Source organism: Chelonia mydas, chromosome 3, assembly GCF_015237465.2.
Source record: "Chelonia mydas isolate rCheMyd1 chromosome 3, rCheMyd1.pri.v2, whole genome shotgun sequence".
NCBI lineage: Eukaryota > Metazoa > Chordata > Testudines > Cheloniidae > Chelonia > Chelonia mydas.
The window spans coordinates 168,125,504-168,145,724 of record NC_057851.1 but is presented as its reverse complement, the minus strand read 5'-3'; the positions used below and the strand labels follow the sequence as shown (position 1 = coordinate 168,145,724).

At 36.2% G+C, this 20,221-nt stretch overlaps 1 protein-coding gene across 1 annotated transcript in view; it reads left to right on the top strand.

Annotated features, from left to right (window-relative positions):
* The window catches only part of LRPPRC (leucine rich pentatricopeptide repeat containing), a 168,653-nt gene that overhangs the window by 63,305 nt on the left and 85,127 nt on the right, over positions 1 to 20,221 (top strand). Inside the window, exons 23-25 of the mRNA XM_037895838.2 lie at positions 360 to 567; positions 12,625 to 12,749; positions 13,413 to 13,519. Of these exons, the coding sequence (XP_037751766.1) occupies positions 360 to 567; positions 12,625 to 12,749; positions 13,413 to 13,519 (440 nt within the window). The remainder of the gene's footprint in view (positions 1 to 359; positions 568 to 12,624; positions 12,750 to 13,412; positions 13,520 to 20,221) is intronic.

Here is a 20,221-nt window from a genome sequence, read left to right as displayed (position 1 = left end):
TGACAAGCCATCTGCTAAAGAAACAATGGTGTGATTTAGCAGATGTTAGCACTGAACGATAAAAGCATCCATTTGGTAGGATCTTGCAGCTATAGGGCAGACTGTACAGGGTTATGTGGTGCAAAGTGGGCACACAGTTCCTATCTATAATTTGTAGTCAAAGTTGCAGTGAATGATAAAGCCATGCTATTGTGGATTTATAATTGTAGTCTCGTTTAGAAATGCAAGTAGTAATTAACTTGAAATCGGCATTATACACCAGAATTTACATTCCTGCTGGGTTTGAAATGCTGTTTTAATAGCAGTTTGTTTTCCCTACATGAAATTACCTAAGGGTCTTTTGTGTTGTTTCATTGTAGATGCTATTAACATTCTAAAGGAGATGAAAGAGAGAGATATTCCTATCAAAGATACAACAGTCACATCCTTTTTCCACATCCTTAATGCTGCAGCCATGCGAGGTGAAGCTGAAACGGTGAATCGATTACATGAGTCCATTCTGATGCTGGGCTTAGCAAAGCCTTCTGCTAACCTCTGTTCCCCTCTGATTACTGTTCACCTTGAAAAGTAAGTTTTCTGAGGCTTGGGATTAAGGGTAGGGTATGATCTAATATTTGTTCATATTACATGATTTATTTATTACACACACACACACACACACACACACACACACACGAAGATGTAATATATTAAAGTAAAACTTTTTGTGAGGCTGTTTTAGATGGAACACTGAAAAAGAGACCAATAGGTTATTTTTTGTTAATTTTTGTTTATTAACAAAAAATATTTTATTTCATGGTGCCTACATGAGAGCTATGATTACGTCACATGGACAAATTTAACACAATCAAAATTTGCTCACAAATTGGTTGTTTCAGATTTTAAGCCTTGCAATTGTGTTTGAATAAGGGATATATGGTCATCGTATGCTACATACATTCCTAAGTTATTGAGATAAAAAGTACGTGTTCCCCACCCAAAAGATGTATATATTTCATTGTAACTGCACATCTCAATAACACGTATGTAGGTTGAAGTTAGGTTTCCTTGTGTACTAAGTAATTAGATGAAAAGATAAGAAATCTGATACTACTCCCAAAGTATCACCGTATAGTCTGGGTGCTCCAGTCCAAATATTTCCCATTACTTTTCCATCTGTACCTGTAGTATAATTCAACAAGAGAATGAACTCCATGCATTTGTTCTGGCAGGAAATAATTTTCATACACTATGTGGCATATTTCCTTACATGGTCTTCTTAATATGAGACACAGTTACTTGAGGAAAATTCCACATTTGAACTGTATATAATTAGTCTTTATCACAGGAGTGTCAAGAATTAGGTCCCCCCCACCCCTCCAACACACAGTCGTCAGTGTTCAATCTATTTCAAGTTTTCACTGCTTCTCTTCTATCCATTGGTGCTGGGGGTGCAGCAGCACTCCCTGGCTTGAAGTAGTTCCATCAAATACAGGGTTTACGGTTTGGTTCAGTGGTTCTCAGCACTCCCCCTATACAAATTATTCCAGGACCCCTGCTTCTATCCATTTTGGACTCTGTCTCAATTCTTCAACAGTCTCTTCCAATTTGGTCACTTATTTATATTAAATATGTTCTTTTGTTTCTTTTTAAATAAACCCCATATAAAATATTACTGATGTTTTCACAGTGCCATCTATTGAACAGTCAGTCAGCTTTCAAGAATATATGCTTGCTAACACTAGAACATCCAATTGTTGTTATATTAGCTACCATTAAAAAACTCAGTGTTTGCTCTCATATGGGAAAAAATCTGTCTCTATAACCTCGTACATACGTGTATGGTTTTGTAATATTTAATTTTATTATTTTGTATATTTTAAAAATTGTCATCATTAGCTTATTTTTAAAGAGAGAGAGAGAGAGAGAGAGACTTTCCATAATGTGGAAATGTTTGGCTAGAAAGCATTGGAACACACTATCCCAAATAACTTAAAAGGTCTGCAAGAGTTAGCTCCTTCCCTGCTCCTCTGAGGAAGGTTACAAGACAGAGTTTCTTCCCTTATTACGATAGGAAAAACCTTGTTACCACATCCTGATGTTTCTTCTTAAAAAGGAAGGAACAGTTTCTGCTCAGACTTTGCAAAAAGTTCACCTTCAGGATGTGATCAAGCCTGTGAAATTTCTTCCTGGAAGGTTATAAAAATATTGGAAAGTTATGATTGAACTGAACATAGTGTTAGAATGGGTATGATTATACATGTCCGCTATAACATTTGCTCATCACTGTGGTTCCCAAGTGATTTGCTACTTGCCATTCTACATAGCTCCATGGTAGCACACATGCAGGTGCTGAATGCTGAAGTTAAATGTCTGGTACAGTTTTATCACTTCAGAAGTTCGGCAAGCCAGTCAGATGAGCTGCAGGATTTTCTAATGTTCCATGGAACTGGCTCTGTTGGTGCCATTTAAAAAAAAAATTTATTATTCCTGACATTGGTAGGAGGGAAAGGAAACCCCTGTGATTGTTATGGAAGACTTAAACAATCATAGTTTTAAAATGCTTACTCTTGCCTTACCAGTCTTTTTGGACTAACAACTAAGCTTTTACATTTTCCAAATCATTTTCAGAGACTTGTTCCTCCTACAGAGAGCATGCAAGATAGGAAAGATCTTCAGAGTTTTCACATTCTTAACACTTTTTAAGGTGACAGTTCCCAATAAAATATTTTCTTAACAAAATCTGGTGAAGTAAAAAAAGAGACGTTCATTAAATGGACAAATGTGGGGTGGTTGGGGACTCCTATATGATTGGAATGGCAGGGAGCCCAACCCCCCATTCTTACAGCCCACCTTAACCCTCCTGGGGGAGGGTGGGGGGGATCGATGGTAAGTTCCCAGCAGTGGATTTGTTGGAGGGAAAAAGAGGGGGAGCTGGTAGAAGCCCCCCAGGTAATTACAGAATAAATATGGGATTACCTGCACTGTACATTATTGTCTGCTGGGTAGTCCCAGATATCTAATAATAAAGTTGCGGCCTGATTAAACCCATGTCAAATGTCTCCTGTCCTTTTGGCATAGCCAGAAAACCCATTTTTAATACTACCCCACCCCGAGCCCTTTTATGAGTAGACCGGGAGGAAATTTTACTAACTAGTTCAGAAATAGATTGTCATAGAAATAAATTTAAGTTAAATAATAAAGATGGTTTTGTTTTCCCCAAGATAAAGCAATTATCTCAATTAAAGTAAAAATCCTTTTAAGTGATCTTAAAAGGTATTAGCTTTATTCTTGGTGTGAGCACTGTATTAACTTAAGAAATGTAAATTCGCCAGGAAAAACTGCAAAAAAGCCTACATATCCGATCTTCAATCCCTCATTCAAGATCATTCTTCTTTTAATGGTATGGCAAAATATCCTAATCAGGATATTGACTTTGGATGTTTTTAATATTGAGCAATCTGTCAAAATCTTCCATAGGAATATAATAAGCTTGAAGATTGGGCTCAAAACTTGTCTTACTTTTGAACTGATTCTTCCAATTGCTGATAATGGGGAGAGGTTAATGCTGTGACAGTGTGTGTGTTACCTGTATAATATGAAAATCCTTGAGGATTTAGGGGGTAATTTTTTGGGGTTATTCTTTGCTCTCCTCTATCAACTGTCAAGGGAAACCTATTCAAACACTAACAGATTTACAAAACTGTATAGAGGTTTGTGAAGCTAATCTGCATCTGTGCTATACAGTGCTTTGATAATCTCTATTTACAGGAGGGGAAATAAACATCTACCACAGCTGCTGATTTTACTCTTACTAGATAGTTGCACAAGCAAACCTTTAAAATATAAATATGAATGTTGTGTAAGGTAGAAACTTAGTTTCATTTGATTTATAAAGTTTCTCTAAAAATGGAATTATTTCAGATCTCAATTTATATTTTATCTTCCCAGATTTAAAGAAAAATATACTGCTAGTTAATTTATACATCATGGACAAATACATACTTAAAACCCTTATCACATTTGCTAAGAAAATTTCCAGGTAGCTAAATATAAAATGTGCATTAAATCTAAACTATGTAGGCAAAATATGTAACTATTTTGTCAGCAGAGATCAGTGAACACAACCTGTTTAATTGGTAGAGTCATTTGAAAATATCCAGAAGGTATAACTGGATTGTATTTGTTTAAAAATGATCAAAATAGCAGTTTTAATTCATGCTGTCCATTAAAGGGCCCTGTGGGTTAATTTGTTCTGCAGTCTGTGTGAACACACATGCATTTCATTGGTGTCTCATATAGCAGGTGTGTTGATGCAATCTGAGTCCTCTGTTTGTCCATAGTTCTTGTCTAGGTTTCATATACTTAAGTACATGTGCGGTTTTGTGTGCTAGGGATGATTCCTTTGTAAATGCGATACGTTTAATGACCTTTTAACTCATTATTTTTAAAAATAAGTAATATTTTTAAATATTGCTTGTCTTTAATTGATGATAGTTTTTTCTAATTTTCAACATCTTTATTCCAAGTATTTATATTAGTTCTGTATTATTCCTCCCAGTTTAAAACTCTTAAGTGCTGCAAGGAAATTAAGGAGGTTTGGCTCTTTTACTCCATTATTGCAATTAGGAATTTAGCATCATCAGTGCCAGAGGACAAAAGTGGTTCATTTGCCCTAGGGGGACAGGACAGTGATAAGATGATTTTTCGTCAAGGATCATTGGGTCGTAATTAAGTTACATTCATGGCTATTGCTTTTTGAAGGATGATTGGTAAATGACAGGCTTCATGTGCTTAATACGGACAGTGTTCACTAGGGTTTTTTCTCCCTCTGTCAGAAAATCCTGTTGAGCCTGATAATGTAAATGTGGCATTTTATTCTGAACAAAAGAGCAGGGAAATGAGCTATCTTGTCTAATCATTCAGTTGTTTAACACCGACTTCCAGTTTAGACTCAATTGGCTGGAAAGCACTTGACATGTGAAGTTAGTGCTGTTCGGAACGCATGTTTGAGTAAATTTTAAAGTAAGTGACAGCTAAATTGTACCTAGGGAAATTACAAAGCCTTCAACACAGTTAATTTTTTGGGGAGGATTAGTTGTAATTGCAACACCAGTCTCCTTGAAGATTCCTTGCTGTAGCTGATGAACAGAAAAAAACATTTAGTTCTTTCAAGAGCCCGTTTTCTTAACAGAATAATTTTTGTAAAGCTGATTGTACCTTACTGAATTGATTTGCCTCCATGCTAACATCTGCTTCAGATTTGCAGAGAGGGATTTGTTTTAAGAGTTTTCTTTTTTTTTTTTTTTTTCTTCTTCCAGAGTCCCTTTTTTCTTTCTCCTTCTCTAGTGATTTCAGGTTTGAGAGCTTTTCAATCAGTAAACCCCTTAGGTAAATTGCCACTTCACTAAAGCTTTATGCATAACGTTGTAGCACTTCATTCCAATTAAAATCAATATTTGGAGTCTTTTTATCAAGCAGACTCTCTGCTTTGGAAAGTTGTTTATTACAAGTAAAAGGGTTAGGGTTAGAGCTACATGCTTGAAGCAAGAGGGGAATGATTTATATAATTTGAAATACGTATGAGAGAAGAATTAGATAGTGTCTTGTTGCAGAGCCTGATCCTGCAAACACTTGTTCTTGTCAGTAACTTTATTTATGGAAGTAGTCTTTCTTAGTTGAGTGGAATTACATGTTTAAGTGAAATTACCCACATGGGTGTGTTTGCAGGATTGGGGCCACAGTATATAAGAATTCACAAGGGCCCCAAGCAATTGCAGCGCAATGCTGAGTTAGAGCTGTCTTGTATTTATGAGGGGGTCAAACATAATACGCATATGCCTTAGGCTGCTTCTGTCATTTAGGTTATGATAGCATACCTCCTTTTTTTAAATGAAGAGATTGCAGTGAGAGAAGTAATATCGAAACTGCTTATGTGAAGTGTTTCTTAAAAGAGAAATAGGAGTTTGCCCTTTAAAAAGAAGCATAAATGGCATTTGTCAATACTAATAAAAAGAAGTAAAATTTTAATAGTAGTTCACCCATAAAAATAAAACTCTCATTCTTTTCCATGATCCATAGATCATGTGAATTTATATTTAAAAACTTAGACCCCTACCTTGCATTGATGACCCCATGGACACACAAGTTTGCTAGCCAGGTTGTGAATGCTGCATCACTGGACACACTAACTAAAACGTGTTTGGGATCAGGCACTTTATCCATTATATGAACCTTTGAGATGTAAATATGGATATTGATGAATATATAAATTGTATAAGAAGATTGTGTCCAATAAGATTTTCAGACATTAACTTGGACCTGTCTGGTTATTTGCACACACATTTTGTTCTAAATGTAACTGAATAAAAAATAATATTCATACAGTTGAATTAAAATGCAAAACTGTTGTAAGATTTAGCAAAATGTGCATTCAAAACATTAACATAATCTTAAAAATAAATTAAATGTTAAGGCTGTGTTGTAAGTTCTTGTTTTGTCAGTGGGGTTTTTTTCTACTGAATTATTAACAACTCTCTTCTCACAAAAATACTTGCCAGTACCCGCCAAAAAAAAAAATCATCTTTAAACAACTGCATTTTATATAACAATTAAAAGGTACTATGATTTATTCTGCAAATTGTAGTAACCCAAGGACAAAGTCATTTAAGCCTCCCAGGTTTAGTTTTTGCAATTCCAATAGTGTTAAGTTCTGTTTGTATTATAAACGACAGGTTTCAGAGTAACAGCCGTGTTAGTCTGTATTTGCAAAAAGAAAAGGAGTACTTGTGGCACCTTAGAGACTAACCAATTTATTTGAGCATATGCTCAAATAAATTGGTTAGTCTCTAAGGTGCCACAAGTACTCCTTTTCTTTTTGTATTATAAACGTGTATTCTGGAGCTGTTTTGTTTTCCTTTATTTTGCATTGTATAATCATTTGGCAACCAACCCTATGCATTCACCTTATAAATGTTGTCTTACAGTAAGTTGTAGTTGGGCAGCCTTATAAAACAAAAACTCCCCAGCAATGTGGCTCTGAGGAAATTTGAGACAAATGTAGTGGATTTTTATCACTTTAAGGTGATGGTCTGTTAAGCCAGGTTATAATGTACCAGTCTCATTATTGAGCTTAAATTTATTTTGGGGGCCTGAGTATGGAAACATTTTGTATGTTGTACGAGCAGCAAACACCATAACACGTATGTTATTTCCATTATCTTTTTATTGGATTTTTTTATTCTGCACACACAGTATAAATATCTTCAGAATCATACATTTAGAGACCAAAAACTATTAATGTGTCTGTTTGATTGACATTCTAGTTCATTCATTCATTTATTGATAGTTTTGACCTAAAGCAGTCACTTTAACACTGTGGGTATACAGCTGAGACAATACTATTGCAGTTTAAGAATCAGTCTGAGCTGAATTTACAACGGAAAACTTTAATTTGTATGTGTAAGTGCTGTTGTGCCTCACAAGAATTTGAGAGCAGTTTTCAATAAAAATTGATTTTAAAGGTGTTAAACTGAACTTGCATCTAAAGCAGAAGAATTATGTGATTATATGAAGCTTTATATCCATCTATATTTCATCCATAGTATTCCTCTTGTATGACAGTAATCTAGTCTGCAACATCTACTTACAGTTTTGAAATTAACCTGTAATTTAGTCTTCACCCCAAATGACAAAAATTCAAATGACTCTGTGGGGTGCCAGAAGATGCACTGTAAACAGGGCTTAGTAAGGGGATAAGGTAGAGATCCGTCAAGTTAGGCTCATTTTCACAGTGTCAGTAATATTATAACATTAACATTTCTTCTGCATTTATATTTTACTTTTTAATACATTTTAAAATCTTAATATAGATGAAATAGTAATAAAATCAAGGGCAATGTAAAATTTTGATTAAGAAACTAGAATGATACAAAACTAACATGGCACATGTTAAATGGATTAAAAACTGGCTAACTGATAGGTCTCAACATGTAATTTTACACAGGGAATAATTACTGAGCAGATATGTTTCTAATGCGATTCCACAGAAGTTGGATTTTGGCCCTGTGTGATTTAACATTTATCATTGACCTGGAGGACAACATAAAATTATCACTGATAAAGTCTGCAGACTTTACAAATATTGACAGGGGGTAAATAATGAAGAGGACAAGTCACTGATGCAGAGCAATCTGGATCAATTAGTAAGATGGACAGAATAAAACTATACATTTTAATACAGCCAAATGTGAAGTTATGCATCTAGAAACAAAGAATACAGGTTGTATTTACAGGATGGGGGACTCTATCCTGGGGAGCAGTAACTCAGAAAAAAGTTTGGGGTTACATGGATAATCAGCTGCATGTGAACTTCCTGTGCTATGCTGTGGCCAAAAGGGCTAATGCAATCCTTGGATGCATAATCAGGAAAGTCTCAAGTAGGAGCTGAGGAGGTTGTTACCTATGTATTTGGGACTGGTGTGATCACTACTGGAATATTGTGTCCAGTACTGGTGTTCACTGTTTCAAGAAGGGTGTTGATAATTGGAGGGGGTTCAGAGAAGAGCCATGATAATGATTAAAGGACTGGAAAACATCCCATATAGTGGAAAAAGTAGACTGATCTCCTTGAGTTCTCTTTTGAAAGAGAAGGTTAAGGGGAAGCTTGATCACATGTATCTACATGGGGAACAGAAATTTGAAATTAGAAGCATCTTTGCCCTATCAGACTAAGATCCAATGGCTGGACGTTGAAACTAGACAAATTCAGACTAGAAATCAAGTGTACATTTTTTAACAGTGAGAGTAACTGACCTTTGGAACAACTTACCAAATGGTATGGTGGATTCTCCATCCCAGGAAATTTCAGAATCAAGATAAGATGTTTTTCTAAAAGATATTCTGAAGTTCAAACAAAAAATAATTCAGGGAAGTGCTAGGGCCTGTGTTAGGCAAGAGGTCAGAGTAGATTATCACAGTGGTCCCTTCTGGCCTTATCTATGAACATTTGTGTAAGAGAAAAAAATATGAACAATTTGGAAATGAATTAACTTTCAATGACTACATCATTTCCTCAATTCAGGCTTATGAAATACTGTTGAGGAGGTGCTCAATAGAAGTTGCTTCAAAAATCAAAAATTATTATTACTGTGTCAAGTGTACAGTATGGATTTACCACCTGTTGTAAACAGGCTTCAAACATACATGTTTCGTACCTGTGTATTCCTACCCACTTTCACCAGCCTTTATCTGGTTGTCTTTCAAAATATAGAAAGGATCAAAATATCACACAACAAATGTTGATTTTTGCTCCACAGATTATTTTTACATATTTTTCCCATACCAACCCTCTGCTCTCCAAACTGTTTCTTTAAACCTCCGAATTCCATATAACTTTGCTACACTGGTCTCTCTAACCACTTATTTCTCTACACCCTCTGCTATATTTCAGCTGTTGTCCTATGCTTTGTATGTTATTGTAAGCTCTTTAGGAGAGGGACTGTTTGATTTGGTTTGTGTTCTCTTTTAAAAAAACACTATTTCCGTTTACAGTGCTATATAAATTCTTAATTATTTTAAAACTCCCTTCTGGTTGATTTCAGAGTAGCAGCCATGTTAGTCTGTATCCGCAAAAAGAAAAGGAGTACTTGTGGCACCTTAGAGACTAACAGATTTATATGAGCATAAGCTTTCGTGAGTCCTCCTTTCCTTCTGGTTGAGTATATTTTAAAAATATATTGGTATTTGAAGTTACTATGACTATTGCATATAGAGCATATGTAGTTCAGCATAAAGACAAAACCTTTGCATACATAAGTCCATGACTGTAGTGTGATTCTGCTTGGAATCTGTCCTTTTTGGACAAATATACTAAAAAATAAGTTTTTTCATTTAAAAGAAAAGGCTTCTAGTCCCCATAATTGTGAGGATAACTTTGAAAGTGTAAACCAGTGCAGTGATTTGTACCCAAATGTGCAAGAGATGTAAAACAGTAGCTCTGATAGGTCTGAAGTGTTCCATTCATCTTTTTGGGTTGCTAACTCTGTAACTTTAAAAGTAACATTTTAAATATTAGTGCAGAAATTTGAAGCAATGGAAATTGTGGGAACACAGTGAAATAGTTAAACTTACTTAATTGAAACTGCCACAGAATTTCCAGTCGGCTGCAATGCTGTGCTGCAGTGTCCAGGAATTTTGCTGCAAAAATTAGGTCCAGCTTTCAGCAGAGTACACAGACTTTTGAATGTTAATCCCTAGTGAACAGTATTCACAATCACAACATTATAAATGTTCTGCTACTTGTAAGAGGTCTGAGGTGAAGATCTAGTCATATGATTGATATTTCTATAAGATGTTTTTCCATCTGTGGAGAAACTGTCTGTATTTCCAAAACAGGACAGTCTACCATTAAATATGTTAATTTGCAAACTTCTGTACCTGTTACTTTTAAAATATAAATTAGGGCTGTCAAATGATTAAAAAAATCAATAATGATTAATTGCACGATAAAAAAATTAATCTCGATTAATTGCACAATTAACCACACTGTTAAACAGTAATAGAATACCATTTATTTAAATACTTTTTGATGTTTTCTACATTTTCAAATATATTGATTTCAGTTACAACACAGAATACAAAGTGTACAGTGCTCACTTTATTTTAAATTACAAATATTTGCACTGTAAAAAACAAAAGAAATAGTATTTTTCAGTTCACCTAATACAAGTACTGTAGTGCAATCTCTTTATCATGAAAGTTGAACTTACAAATGTAGAATTATTGACAAAAACCCTGCATTCAAAAATAAAACAATGTAAAACTTTAGAGCCTAGAAGTCCACCGAGTCCTACTTCAGCCAATTGCTCAAACAAATTTGGTTACAATTTAAAACTATTTCCCTAAGTTAAGTATCCTCACATCTTCTTGTCAGCTCTCTAAATGCGCCATTTTGATTATCACTACAAAAGTTTTTTTCTCCTGCTGATAATAGCTCATCTTAACTAATTAGCCTCTCACAGTTTGTATGGCAACTTCCAACTTATCTGTATGTGTATATATATCTATCTTCTTACTATATGTTCCATTCTGTGCATCCGATGAAGTGGGCTGTAGCCCACAAAAGCTTATGCTCTAATAAATTTGTTAGTCTCTAAGGTGCCAAAAGTACTCCTCTTCTTTTTGCGGATACAGACTAACACGGCTGCTACTCTGAAACGTGTCAATTTGCAGGAGATAATGCTGCCCGCTTCCTATTTACAGTGTCACCAGAACGGGAGAACAGGCATTTGCATGGCACTTTTGTAGCTGGCATTGCAAGGTATTTATGTGCCCGATATGCTAAACATTCGTATGCCCCTTCATTCTTTGGCCATCATTCTAGAGACATGCTTCCATGCTGATGATGCTCATTTAAAAAATAAGCGTTAATAAAATTTCTGACTGAACTCCTTGGGGCAGAATTGTATGTGCCCTGCTCTGTTTTACCCGCATTCTGCCATATATTTCCTGTTATAGCAGTCTCGGGTGATGACCCAGCACATTGTTCATTTTAAGAACACTTTCACTGCAGATTTGACAAAACGCAAAGAAGGTACCAATGTGAGATTTCTAAAGATAACTACAGCACTCGACCCAAGGTTTAAGAATCTGAAGTGCCTTCCAAAATCTGAGGGATGAGGTGTTGAGCTTTCTTTCAGAAGTCTTAAAAGAGCAACACTCTGATGTGGAAACTACAGAACCCGAACCACCAAAAAAGAAAATCAACCTTCTGCTGGTGGTATCTGACTCAGATAATGAAACTACTTTGGATTGTTATCGAGCAGAACCTGTCATCAGCATGAATGCATCTCTTCTCAAATGGTGGTTGAAGCATGAATGGACATGTGAATCTTTAGCGCATCTAGCATGTAAATATCTTGCGACTTCGGCTACAATAGTGCCACAAGAACACCTGTTCTCCCTTTCAGGTGACGTTGTAAATAAGAAGGGGGCAGCATTATCTCCTGCAAATGTAAACAAACTTGTTTGAGCGATTGGCTGAACAAGAAGTAGGACTGAGTGGACTTGCAGGCTCTAAAATTTTACGTTTTATTTTTGAATGCAGGTTTTTAGTCAATTTTACATTTGTAAATTCAACTTTCATGATAAAGAGATTGCATTACAGTACTTGTATTAGGTGAATTGAAAAATACTATATTTATTTTTGATTACAAGTATTTGCACTGTAAAACACAAAAGAAATAAAGTGAGTACTGTACACTTTATATTCTGTGTTGTAATTAAAATCAATATATTTGAAAAATTAGAAAATATCCAAAATATTTAATAAATTTCAATTGGTATTCTATTGTTTAACAGTACGATTAATCACGATTAACTTTTTGAGTTAATCGCATGAGTTAACTGCGACTATTCGACAGCCCTAATATAAATTTAAAATGCAAACTGACTCTGGGATGTGGAAAATTTTCTGAATGGACAAATTTCTTAATGTCCTGTTATTAAGGAGTCTATGTAAAAATCCTTATGCGATTACATGAATTTTAGTTGAAACCCTAAGCCATACTGTACTGTTCTTGTGCAGACTTTGCTTATAGGCTGTTTACATTGTTTTAACTTAAACTGTATACCTTTTTTCGTAAGGGATGATGTACCTGCTGCACTGGAAGCTACCATTGACTGTTGTAAAAAGTATGGCAAGATCCCTAGGCTCCATGACATCTTGTGCAGGCTAATAGAACAAGGAAATACTGATCTCCTGCAGAAAGGTTAGTTGGATATAGTCAAATATTGCTTGTTGGGTTATTTTGGCTTCTTTATGGAGGTGGTGGTTTAGTTTAGTTTAGTTTTTTGCTATCTGTACATCAGGCTGTGCAAACAGTGGAAGGATGCGTAGAGTATATGGGCATAACTTTAAAGCTTTCAGCAGCATCTAGGTGTCCTTTTTGCAAATTAAAAAAAATGAAGCTTACTTTAGGTACGAAGGAACCTAATGTTTCCACAACCAAATCCCTAGCTATCAGCAGAAGGCTGCTATCATGGAATATGTGTCAGTCTATTGGTGTTGACACACCATAACTTGTTCTATATGTCCCTCCCTCAACATGTTTAAGAAATCCTAAGTCCTCATAGTCTGCAGCAATATAGAATGCCAATTTATAATCTGTTAATGCTGTTGAATTTAATTATTATAAACTATAATGCAGATTAGCAAAAGCACTTGAAATACATTTAACCTTGAGCTGCGAGGTATCTTGAAATGTTTTGTCCTCATTCTTAGTATCTCTTTCCAGAAAATTATTTCCCCATCACTTATTTAGTGTTTTGCCAGGTGTGGGGAATCTTACTTGTTTGATTATTTTTGACATCTGTTTTTAAAATGCTTCCCAGTTATTAAACAGACAATTAAATGAGTTTTCTTCTCTCTATAGCCATGGACTTTGTGAGTCAAGAACGAGGTGAAATGACGATGCTCTATGATATCTTCTTTGCCTTCCTGAATACAGGAAAATACAAAGAGGCCAAGAAGATCATTGAGGTGGGATTTTAACTACAATACTCTAATCATGCGACTATTTAGACTCTTAATTAGAATACATTTAAAATTTTTAACCTTTAATTAGTCTTGTTCTGATTCATGTTAATAAATAATGAAGGGCGGGGGGGAAGAACTCGGCCAGCTTCTTAATTATGTATAATTACAGTTCAATATGCAACCAGACTCTCTCTTCTGAAGTTGTTTTCTTACTTTATCAAATTCACTGTTATATATCAAAATGATATTTGCATATTAAATCTTGGATTGTGGAACAATTAAATTAAACTGGCATTCCTGGGTGTAAAGTTACTAATCCTCTTTCCCAAGGAATTCTTTGTTCTTAAAAGCACTGGAATTTAATTTGCTGCAGACCATACTCAGATTTATTTGTAATGCTTGTCTACAAGTTAATCAGCCAAATAAGTGCTGTCTGCTACTGTTTGGCATTTAATTTAGAATTTTTTTAAACCATGGTAAGCAGCTTATAGAAAGTGGTAGGTGACAAACTTGGTCTATTTAGGATTAGTATATTTTATCTAGACTTGATTGAAATTTTGCTTACTGAAATTGATAAGTCAAAAGGGCAGCTGCAGAGTCTGCCCAGATTGTGATATTTTTTCTTAGCGCTCTGTGTGTTTGTGTGTGTGTTTTAATTCTGCATTACTTGTCCAGTTAACATTGTAAAGGGGAGAGTCTTTCAGAAAATGAAACTTTGTTGTCTTCTTTCTTTGAACTTTCTTTTCTGAAACACCTTTTTTTCCTTTAGGGGTAATCTCCTGAGGAAAAAAATACATGAGATAACAGAAATCCTCCTCTGAATCATGAGACATTAAAAATCTTGTATAAAAATTATGTTAACTGGTTTTCTTTTCTTTTTTTTTTTTTTTTTAGTCCTCTGATGGTAGGACAAAACTGTATCTTTTTAGAAAATGCTTTACACTTCAGTAGAAAAGCAGTAGTCCTAAATGTAGTGAGTTTTTGATGCTTTAATAGCTTTATTATGATAATACAGAAAAGAATACAATGCAATTATTATCAAGGGCTGAAGAGGAGTTTATTTTAAGAGTGTGACTGAAATACAAGAGAAAAGAAAGGTGTAAGGAGGAAAAAACTTGTTGTGGGATGTTTAGAAGTGAAGTGAATGCTAAAGGAAATATAAGACATTTTGCAGTTTTCTGTGTTTTTACTAGCTGTTTCTTTGGATTTAATAGACTTTTCTTTCACAGTTTTTTCAAACGTGCTCTTGAGTTTTCTTTGCACTGATGGTAATTTCTTTATCTTAAAAAAGACTTTGTTCAGAGACTAGTTTAGTCACATTTTAAATTAATCAGACAGTAAACAAATTAATATTGTTTGATTTGGTTTGAAAGCCTACTTCCCTGTATAAATTAGCTGTTGCCAATTTACCTCTCCTGTTTCTTTAAGAATTAAGAAGTAATGAGCAAGTTAACTTTGGGGTGATTGACCGTGAAATGTTAAAACCAGCAAGAGTCAGAGATTCTGGCATAAACCCCGATGCTGTTATCAAAAGATCAGATGGACATCTGGCTGTCTTGCTTGTCTTTTTATGCTCATTGGGTTAGGATTTCCAAGTCTTGTGTAACCTTTTCAAAGTCTGATTTGGTCCTTTTGTATATGTGGGTTACGTTTCTTCTAAATGAAAGTTTATTTTCAATAACTACTGAACTATTCCTCATTTTGTATATAGTAACAAAGGTAAATTCTAAACATCTCTGTTTGTAATGAAACCGATAATCAGGGCTATTTAGTGTTCCCTCTCTAAAAACGTTGACTGAAACTGAAGGTTACCATAGAATGCCATTACCTTGGGAATTGAGAAAGTGATGAACAGAGAGAATATAATGCCTCAAGCTGTTATTGCCCAGTGGAGATCACTACGTCAGCCTAGTGGTGTTATGTTACTTAGAGAGCCCAGATGTGTGCTAGACGCTTTGCAGACATATATACAGTCATGGCTTTGAAAAACTTGCAACCCAGGGCCCCGATCCTACAACTGGTTTGGGGTCTAAACCTTCAGCAATATGGGTGAATAACAATAGTGGGGAAGGTGTGAGGGGAGGAGATGAGAAGGGATACAAGAAGTCAGATCATGGAGTTGCAAATGTTTATGTGCAGGTACTGGTGGTTAGAAATGTAATTACATTTTAAATGTAGGTAGCTTGCTTATTAACCAAGCTAATTTAATTATGTGGTGGTACAGAGATGAAATCATGGTTAGAGGAATGAGGGCATTTAGTAGCAGGAGAGGTTGGAGGGGCAGCAAGACTGAGATAGGAATGGTAGGCTAAAGGTAGATGGAAAAAGGTAGAGGTAAGGATCAATTGCAACAAAACAAGAACAAGAGTGAAGGGCACGGTGAGGCAGTGCAGATGCAAAACTGACTAGTTGCATTACAACAGGTACATCTGAGGAAGTGGTAGCAGAGTCTGTTAATTATTGCTGCAGGATTCTGGTGTTGTGGGATTCCTGATGTTCTGTTGAAGACGTGCTGAGCAGAATAGAGTACAGGTTCTGATCTTGAGATGGTTGAAATAACATGTCCAGTAGTTTTGGTTTGTAGTCCCTTTGGGACTTGTTGGTGCCAGGTGAGGTAGTTTTGACACCTATACAGGGGGAGGAGAGTTGGAAGGCCTAATTTAGTCCAGCCTTTCCCACTGCTGCTGCTTGTGGTCTTTGGGGAAGCAGGACTCTGAAACTGTGTTGCGGGCAGGCCATAAGGTGTTAAGTTGCTACTGTCTTCAGGCAGGGAATTTTGGGGAAGGAGGAGGAGGGCAGTAGTTGCTGCAGTGCAGGCCTAACATCGCTCCAGGGTTCAGTCTTTTGCTGTGCACCCACTGACGACAGCCAGGTTCCTCACGGTACTGTCAGAGAAGGGGTTCACAACACGTTTATGTGACCAGATATTTAGACAGGTACCTTTCTCTCCCTTCCTGATCTCCAGGGTGCCAGACAGTGAATTTCCCCGTAAGTCACCAAGTTCAGTTCAGGTTGCCTTAGGAAAAAAACATTGTTGGAGAAAATAAAGGCAATTAGAAACAAAATAAATATTAAGTTGAGTTTAAACACACTAAAACTGAAGATTAAAAGTGTAGTGAGCTTGCCCCAAAACTTAAGATATACTAATTAAACAGGGTGAAAAAATATACATCTTAGAAAATCCTTTTGCTTAGCTCTTGTAAAAAACAAAACAAAACAAAAAAAAACACCTTTGTCCAGCTTCAGTCTGTGTGTGTCTAATCAAAATCTCATTCAAACAGGGGTCTCTCAGGTAGTCTCTTGTTTCTCTCCAGAGCTGGTAGATACAGTGTTTGGTTTGGGAGTGTGGTGTGGTCATTGTGTGCTGCATTACTGGTATATTCTGACAGTAGACCCAGTGTGACTGGCCAGAGAGGGATCACCATGTGTAGCAATCCTTCAGTGACAGAGGGCTGTTGCACGCTCTATACTATAGAGTCTATAGCACCCCTTCTCTCTGTTGCCAAGGTAGCAGATGTGGCTAGAGCAAAGGATGCATGTTCGGGGTTTTGTTACATCCTGCCAACCCCTGGTTGCCATTTTGGTCTTTGTCAGTTGGCATAACAGCATCCTTTAGGCTACGCTAATTTATGCTTGGGGACTAGACTGCCACACAGTTGACTTAGGACCAGGGGAATGGAGGAGGGAACTTTATACCACTTGGGTATCTCTTCTCCCCCCTCATCCCCCAACACATCATCCTACCATGTGTGCTCCTTGGATATAGTATGTGGGGGCTTATCCTTTAAAGATTCTGTTGTTGTGGTGATGTTACATCACCTCATGGTAGTTTGAATACACTTGCTGTGACCGCTGCTTTGTTCTAGCCCCTAGCTTAACTTGTTAGGCCAACTCCTCTTAATTCTTCATGTGCAGTCCTGCATACACAGCAATTAATCTGAACAGTTCTTCAGTTACATTTTCAGACTGGCCTTTTCTTTGATAATCATGCCCAATGCTATCATTAGAAATGTGTGGTGAAGAATTGTCTAGCTAGGCTACTAATTTGGCCTGGTCTACGTTAGAAAAAATTACCTGTTTTTAACAACAGTTTAAATTGCAGCTGAAGACAAACTTTCTTCAGCACTGGTTCAGAAAACAATGGTGTAAAATCTACTCAGAGCAAGTCTTAACCATAGTTTTCTGGAACAGAGATGAACAATGTGTTATAGACTATACCTACAGCTAAGCCACGTGCAGTTGTGAACCAGTGCTAAATCTGTTAGCAGCAGCAGCGTGTGCTATTTCTAGTACAGACAAGTTTCAGTGAAGTCACCACTACAGATTATTCACGCCGAAATTTCCTTGGTTCAAAATTATAAGATGAAACTGCCAGATATATAATTTTATGATTCACATATGATACCTTCTTTGAAGAAGATCTTGTGACATCAGAGCCTCAAAAGTAAATGTCCATAGCTCATTGAGAAAATGAGTGTCTGCTGAAACAAACAAGTTGGAAGTTGCACAAGGGAAGGAGAAAGAAATGGGTTGCTAAATGAAAGCGCAATGTTGTCAAGTGAAGTAGCTTAGTCCATTGCTCTTTGGTCAGTCCTTTCAAAGCAGAAACAGTTTGACCAGTTAGGAGAATAATGATGCAAAACTTTCCAAGCTAATTGATTGGCCATTGAAGGGTGTAATAAAATGAATATGAAGATTAAAGGTATAGGTACACACTTATTTTAGGGTATGTACTTGGATAAAATTAGGTCTTTGAAGATATGGAGTACAATTCTCAAAAGTGCCCAAGTCCCATTTTCAAATGTTGAAAGTTAGTGGGACTCAGGCTCCCAGTGCCTTAGTCACTTCTGAAAATGACTTAAATTCCTAAATCAGTTAGGCACTTCTGAAAAAATTACTTGTACATAGTCAAGAAAATATTAAGTCATGTTTGAAAGTGCTAGCTGAAACTTATTTGAAAGAGAAAACCTCTTCAAGTCGATGTGAACTCATCTCATGTTTGAGTGTTCTGAAAAAAAACACCGCTTGAGAGATACAGGTAATTGAACACAGATGAGCAAAACTTATTAACTGCCTCCTCCGAAGTGAAAAATGGAGCTGTGCCAGTTGTAATCTGACCTTTTGTACTTGTTTTTCAGTTATTTGTAAACACTTGCAGTTGCTGAGGTAGATAAGTGCAAGAGAGTGTTTATGTAATTAAAGACTGTATCACAGTGCATACACACAAGGGGGCTCAATTAAAAGTGTACAGACAACCATAATTCTAACATTTTCTAGCTTTTGAGTGCTTGGTTTTGCAACGTTAACATACGTTTGGTTGTTTTTTGGATGTTGTAGATACAATCACAGTTTTTTAATCACACTGTTAAACAATAGAATACCAATTGAAATACATTAAATATTTTTGGATGTTTTTCTATATTTTCAAATATATTGATTTCAATTACAACACAGAATACAAAGTGTACAGTGCTCACTTTATAATATAATTTTTATTACAAATATTTCCACTGTAAAAATTATAAACAAAAGAAATAGTATTTTTTCAGTTCACCTGATACAAATACTGTGGTGCAATCTCTTTATCGTGAAAGTGCAACTTACAAATGTAGATTTTTATTTTTTACGTAACTGCACTCAAAAACAAAACAATGCCAAACTTTAGAGCCTACAAGTCCACTCAGTCCTGCTTCTTGTTCAGCCAATCATTAAGCCAGACAAGTTTGTTTACATTTACAGGAGATAATGCTGCCCGCTTCTTATTTACAGTATCACCAGAAAGTGAGAACAGGAGTTCTCATGGGACTTTTGTAGCCAGCATTGCAAGGTATTTACATCCAGATATGCTAAACATTCGTATGACCCTTCATTGCTTTGGCCACCATTCCAGAGGACATGCTCATGATGCTTATTAAAAAAAAAAAAATGCATTAATTACATTTGTGACTGAACTCTTTGGGGGAGAATTGTACATCTCTGGCTCCGTTTTCCCTGCATTCTGCCATATATTTCATGTTATAATAGTCTTGGATGATGACTCAGCATGTTTTGTTCATTTTAAGAACAGATTTGACAAAATGCAAGGAAGGTACCAATGTGAGATTTCTAAAGATAGCGACAGCACTCGATCCAAGGTTTAAGAATCTGAAGTGCCTTCCAAAATCTGAGAGGGATGAGGTGTGGAGCATGCTCTCAGAAGTCTTAAAAGAGCAAGACTCGGATGCGGAAACTACAGAACCCGAACCACCACAAAAAAAAAAAAATCAGCCTTCTGCTGGTGGCACCTGACTCAGATGGTGAAAATGAACATGTGTCGGTCTGCACTGCTTCGGGTTGTTAACGAGCAGAACCTATCAGCATTGATGCATGTCCTCTGGAATGGTGGTTGAAGCATGAAGGGACACATGAATCTTTAGCACATCTGGCATGTAAATATCTTGCGACGCCGGCTACAACAGTGCCATGAGAGCTCTTGTTCTCACTTTCAGGTGACACTGTAATCAAGAAGCGGGCAGCATTATCTCCTGCAAATGTAAACAAATTTGTTTGTCTAAGCGATTGGCTGAATAAGAAATAGGACTGAGTGGACTTGTAGGCTCTGAAGTTTATTGTTTTGTTTAACAGTGCGATTAATTGTGATAAATTTTTTTTAATCGCTTGACAGCCCTAATGTTTATATATTTCTTCAATGTTGTTGCCTCCCGC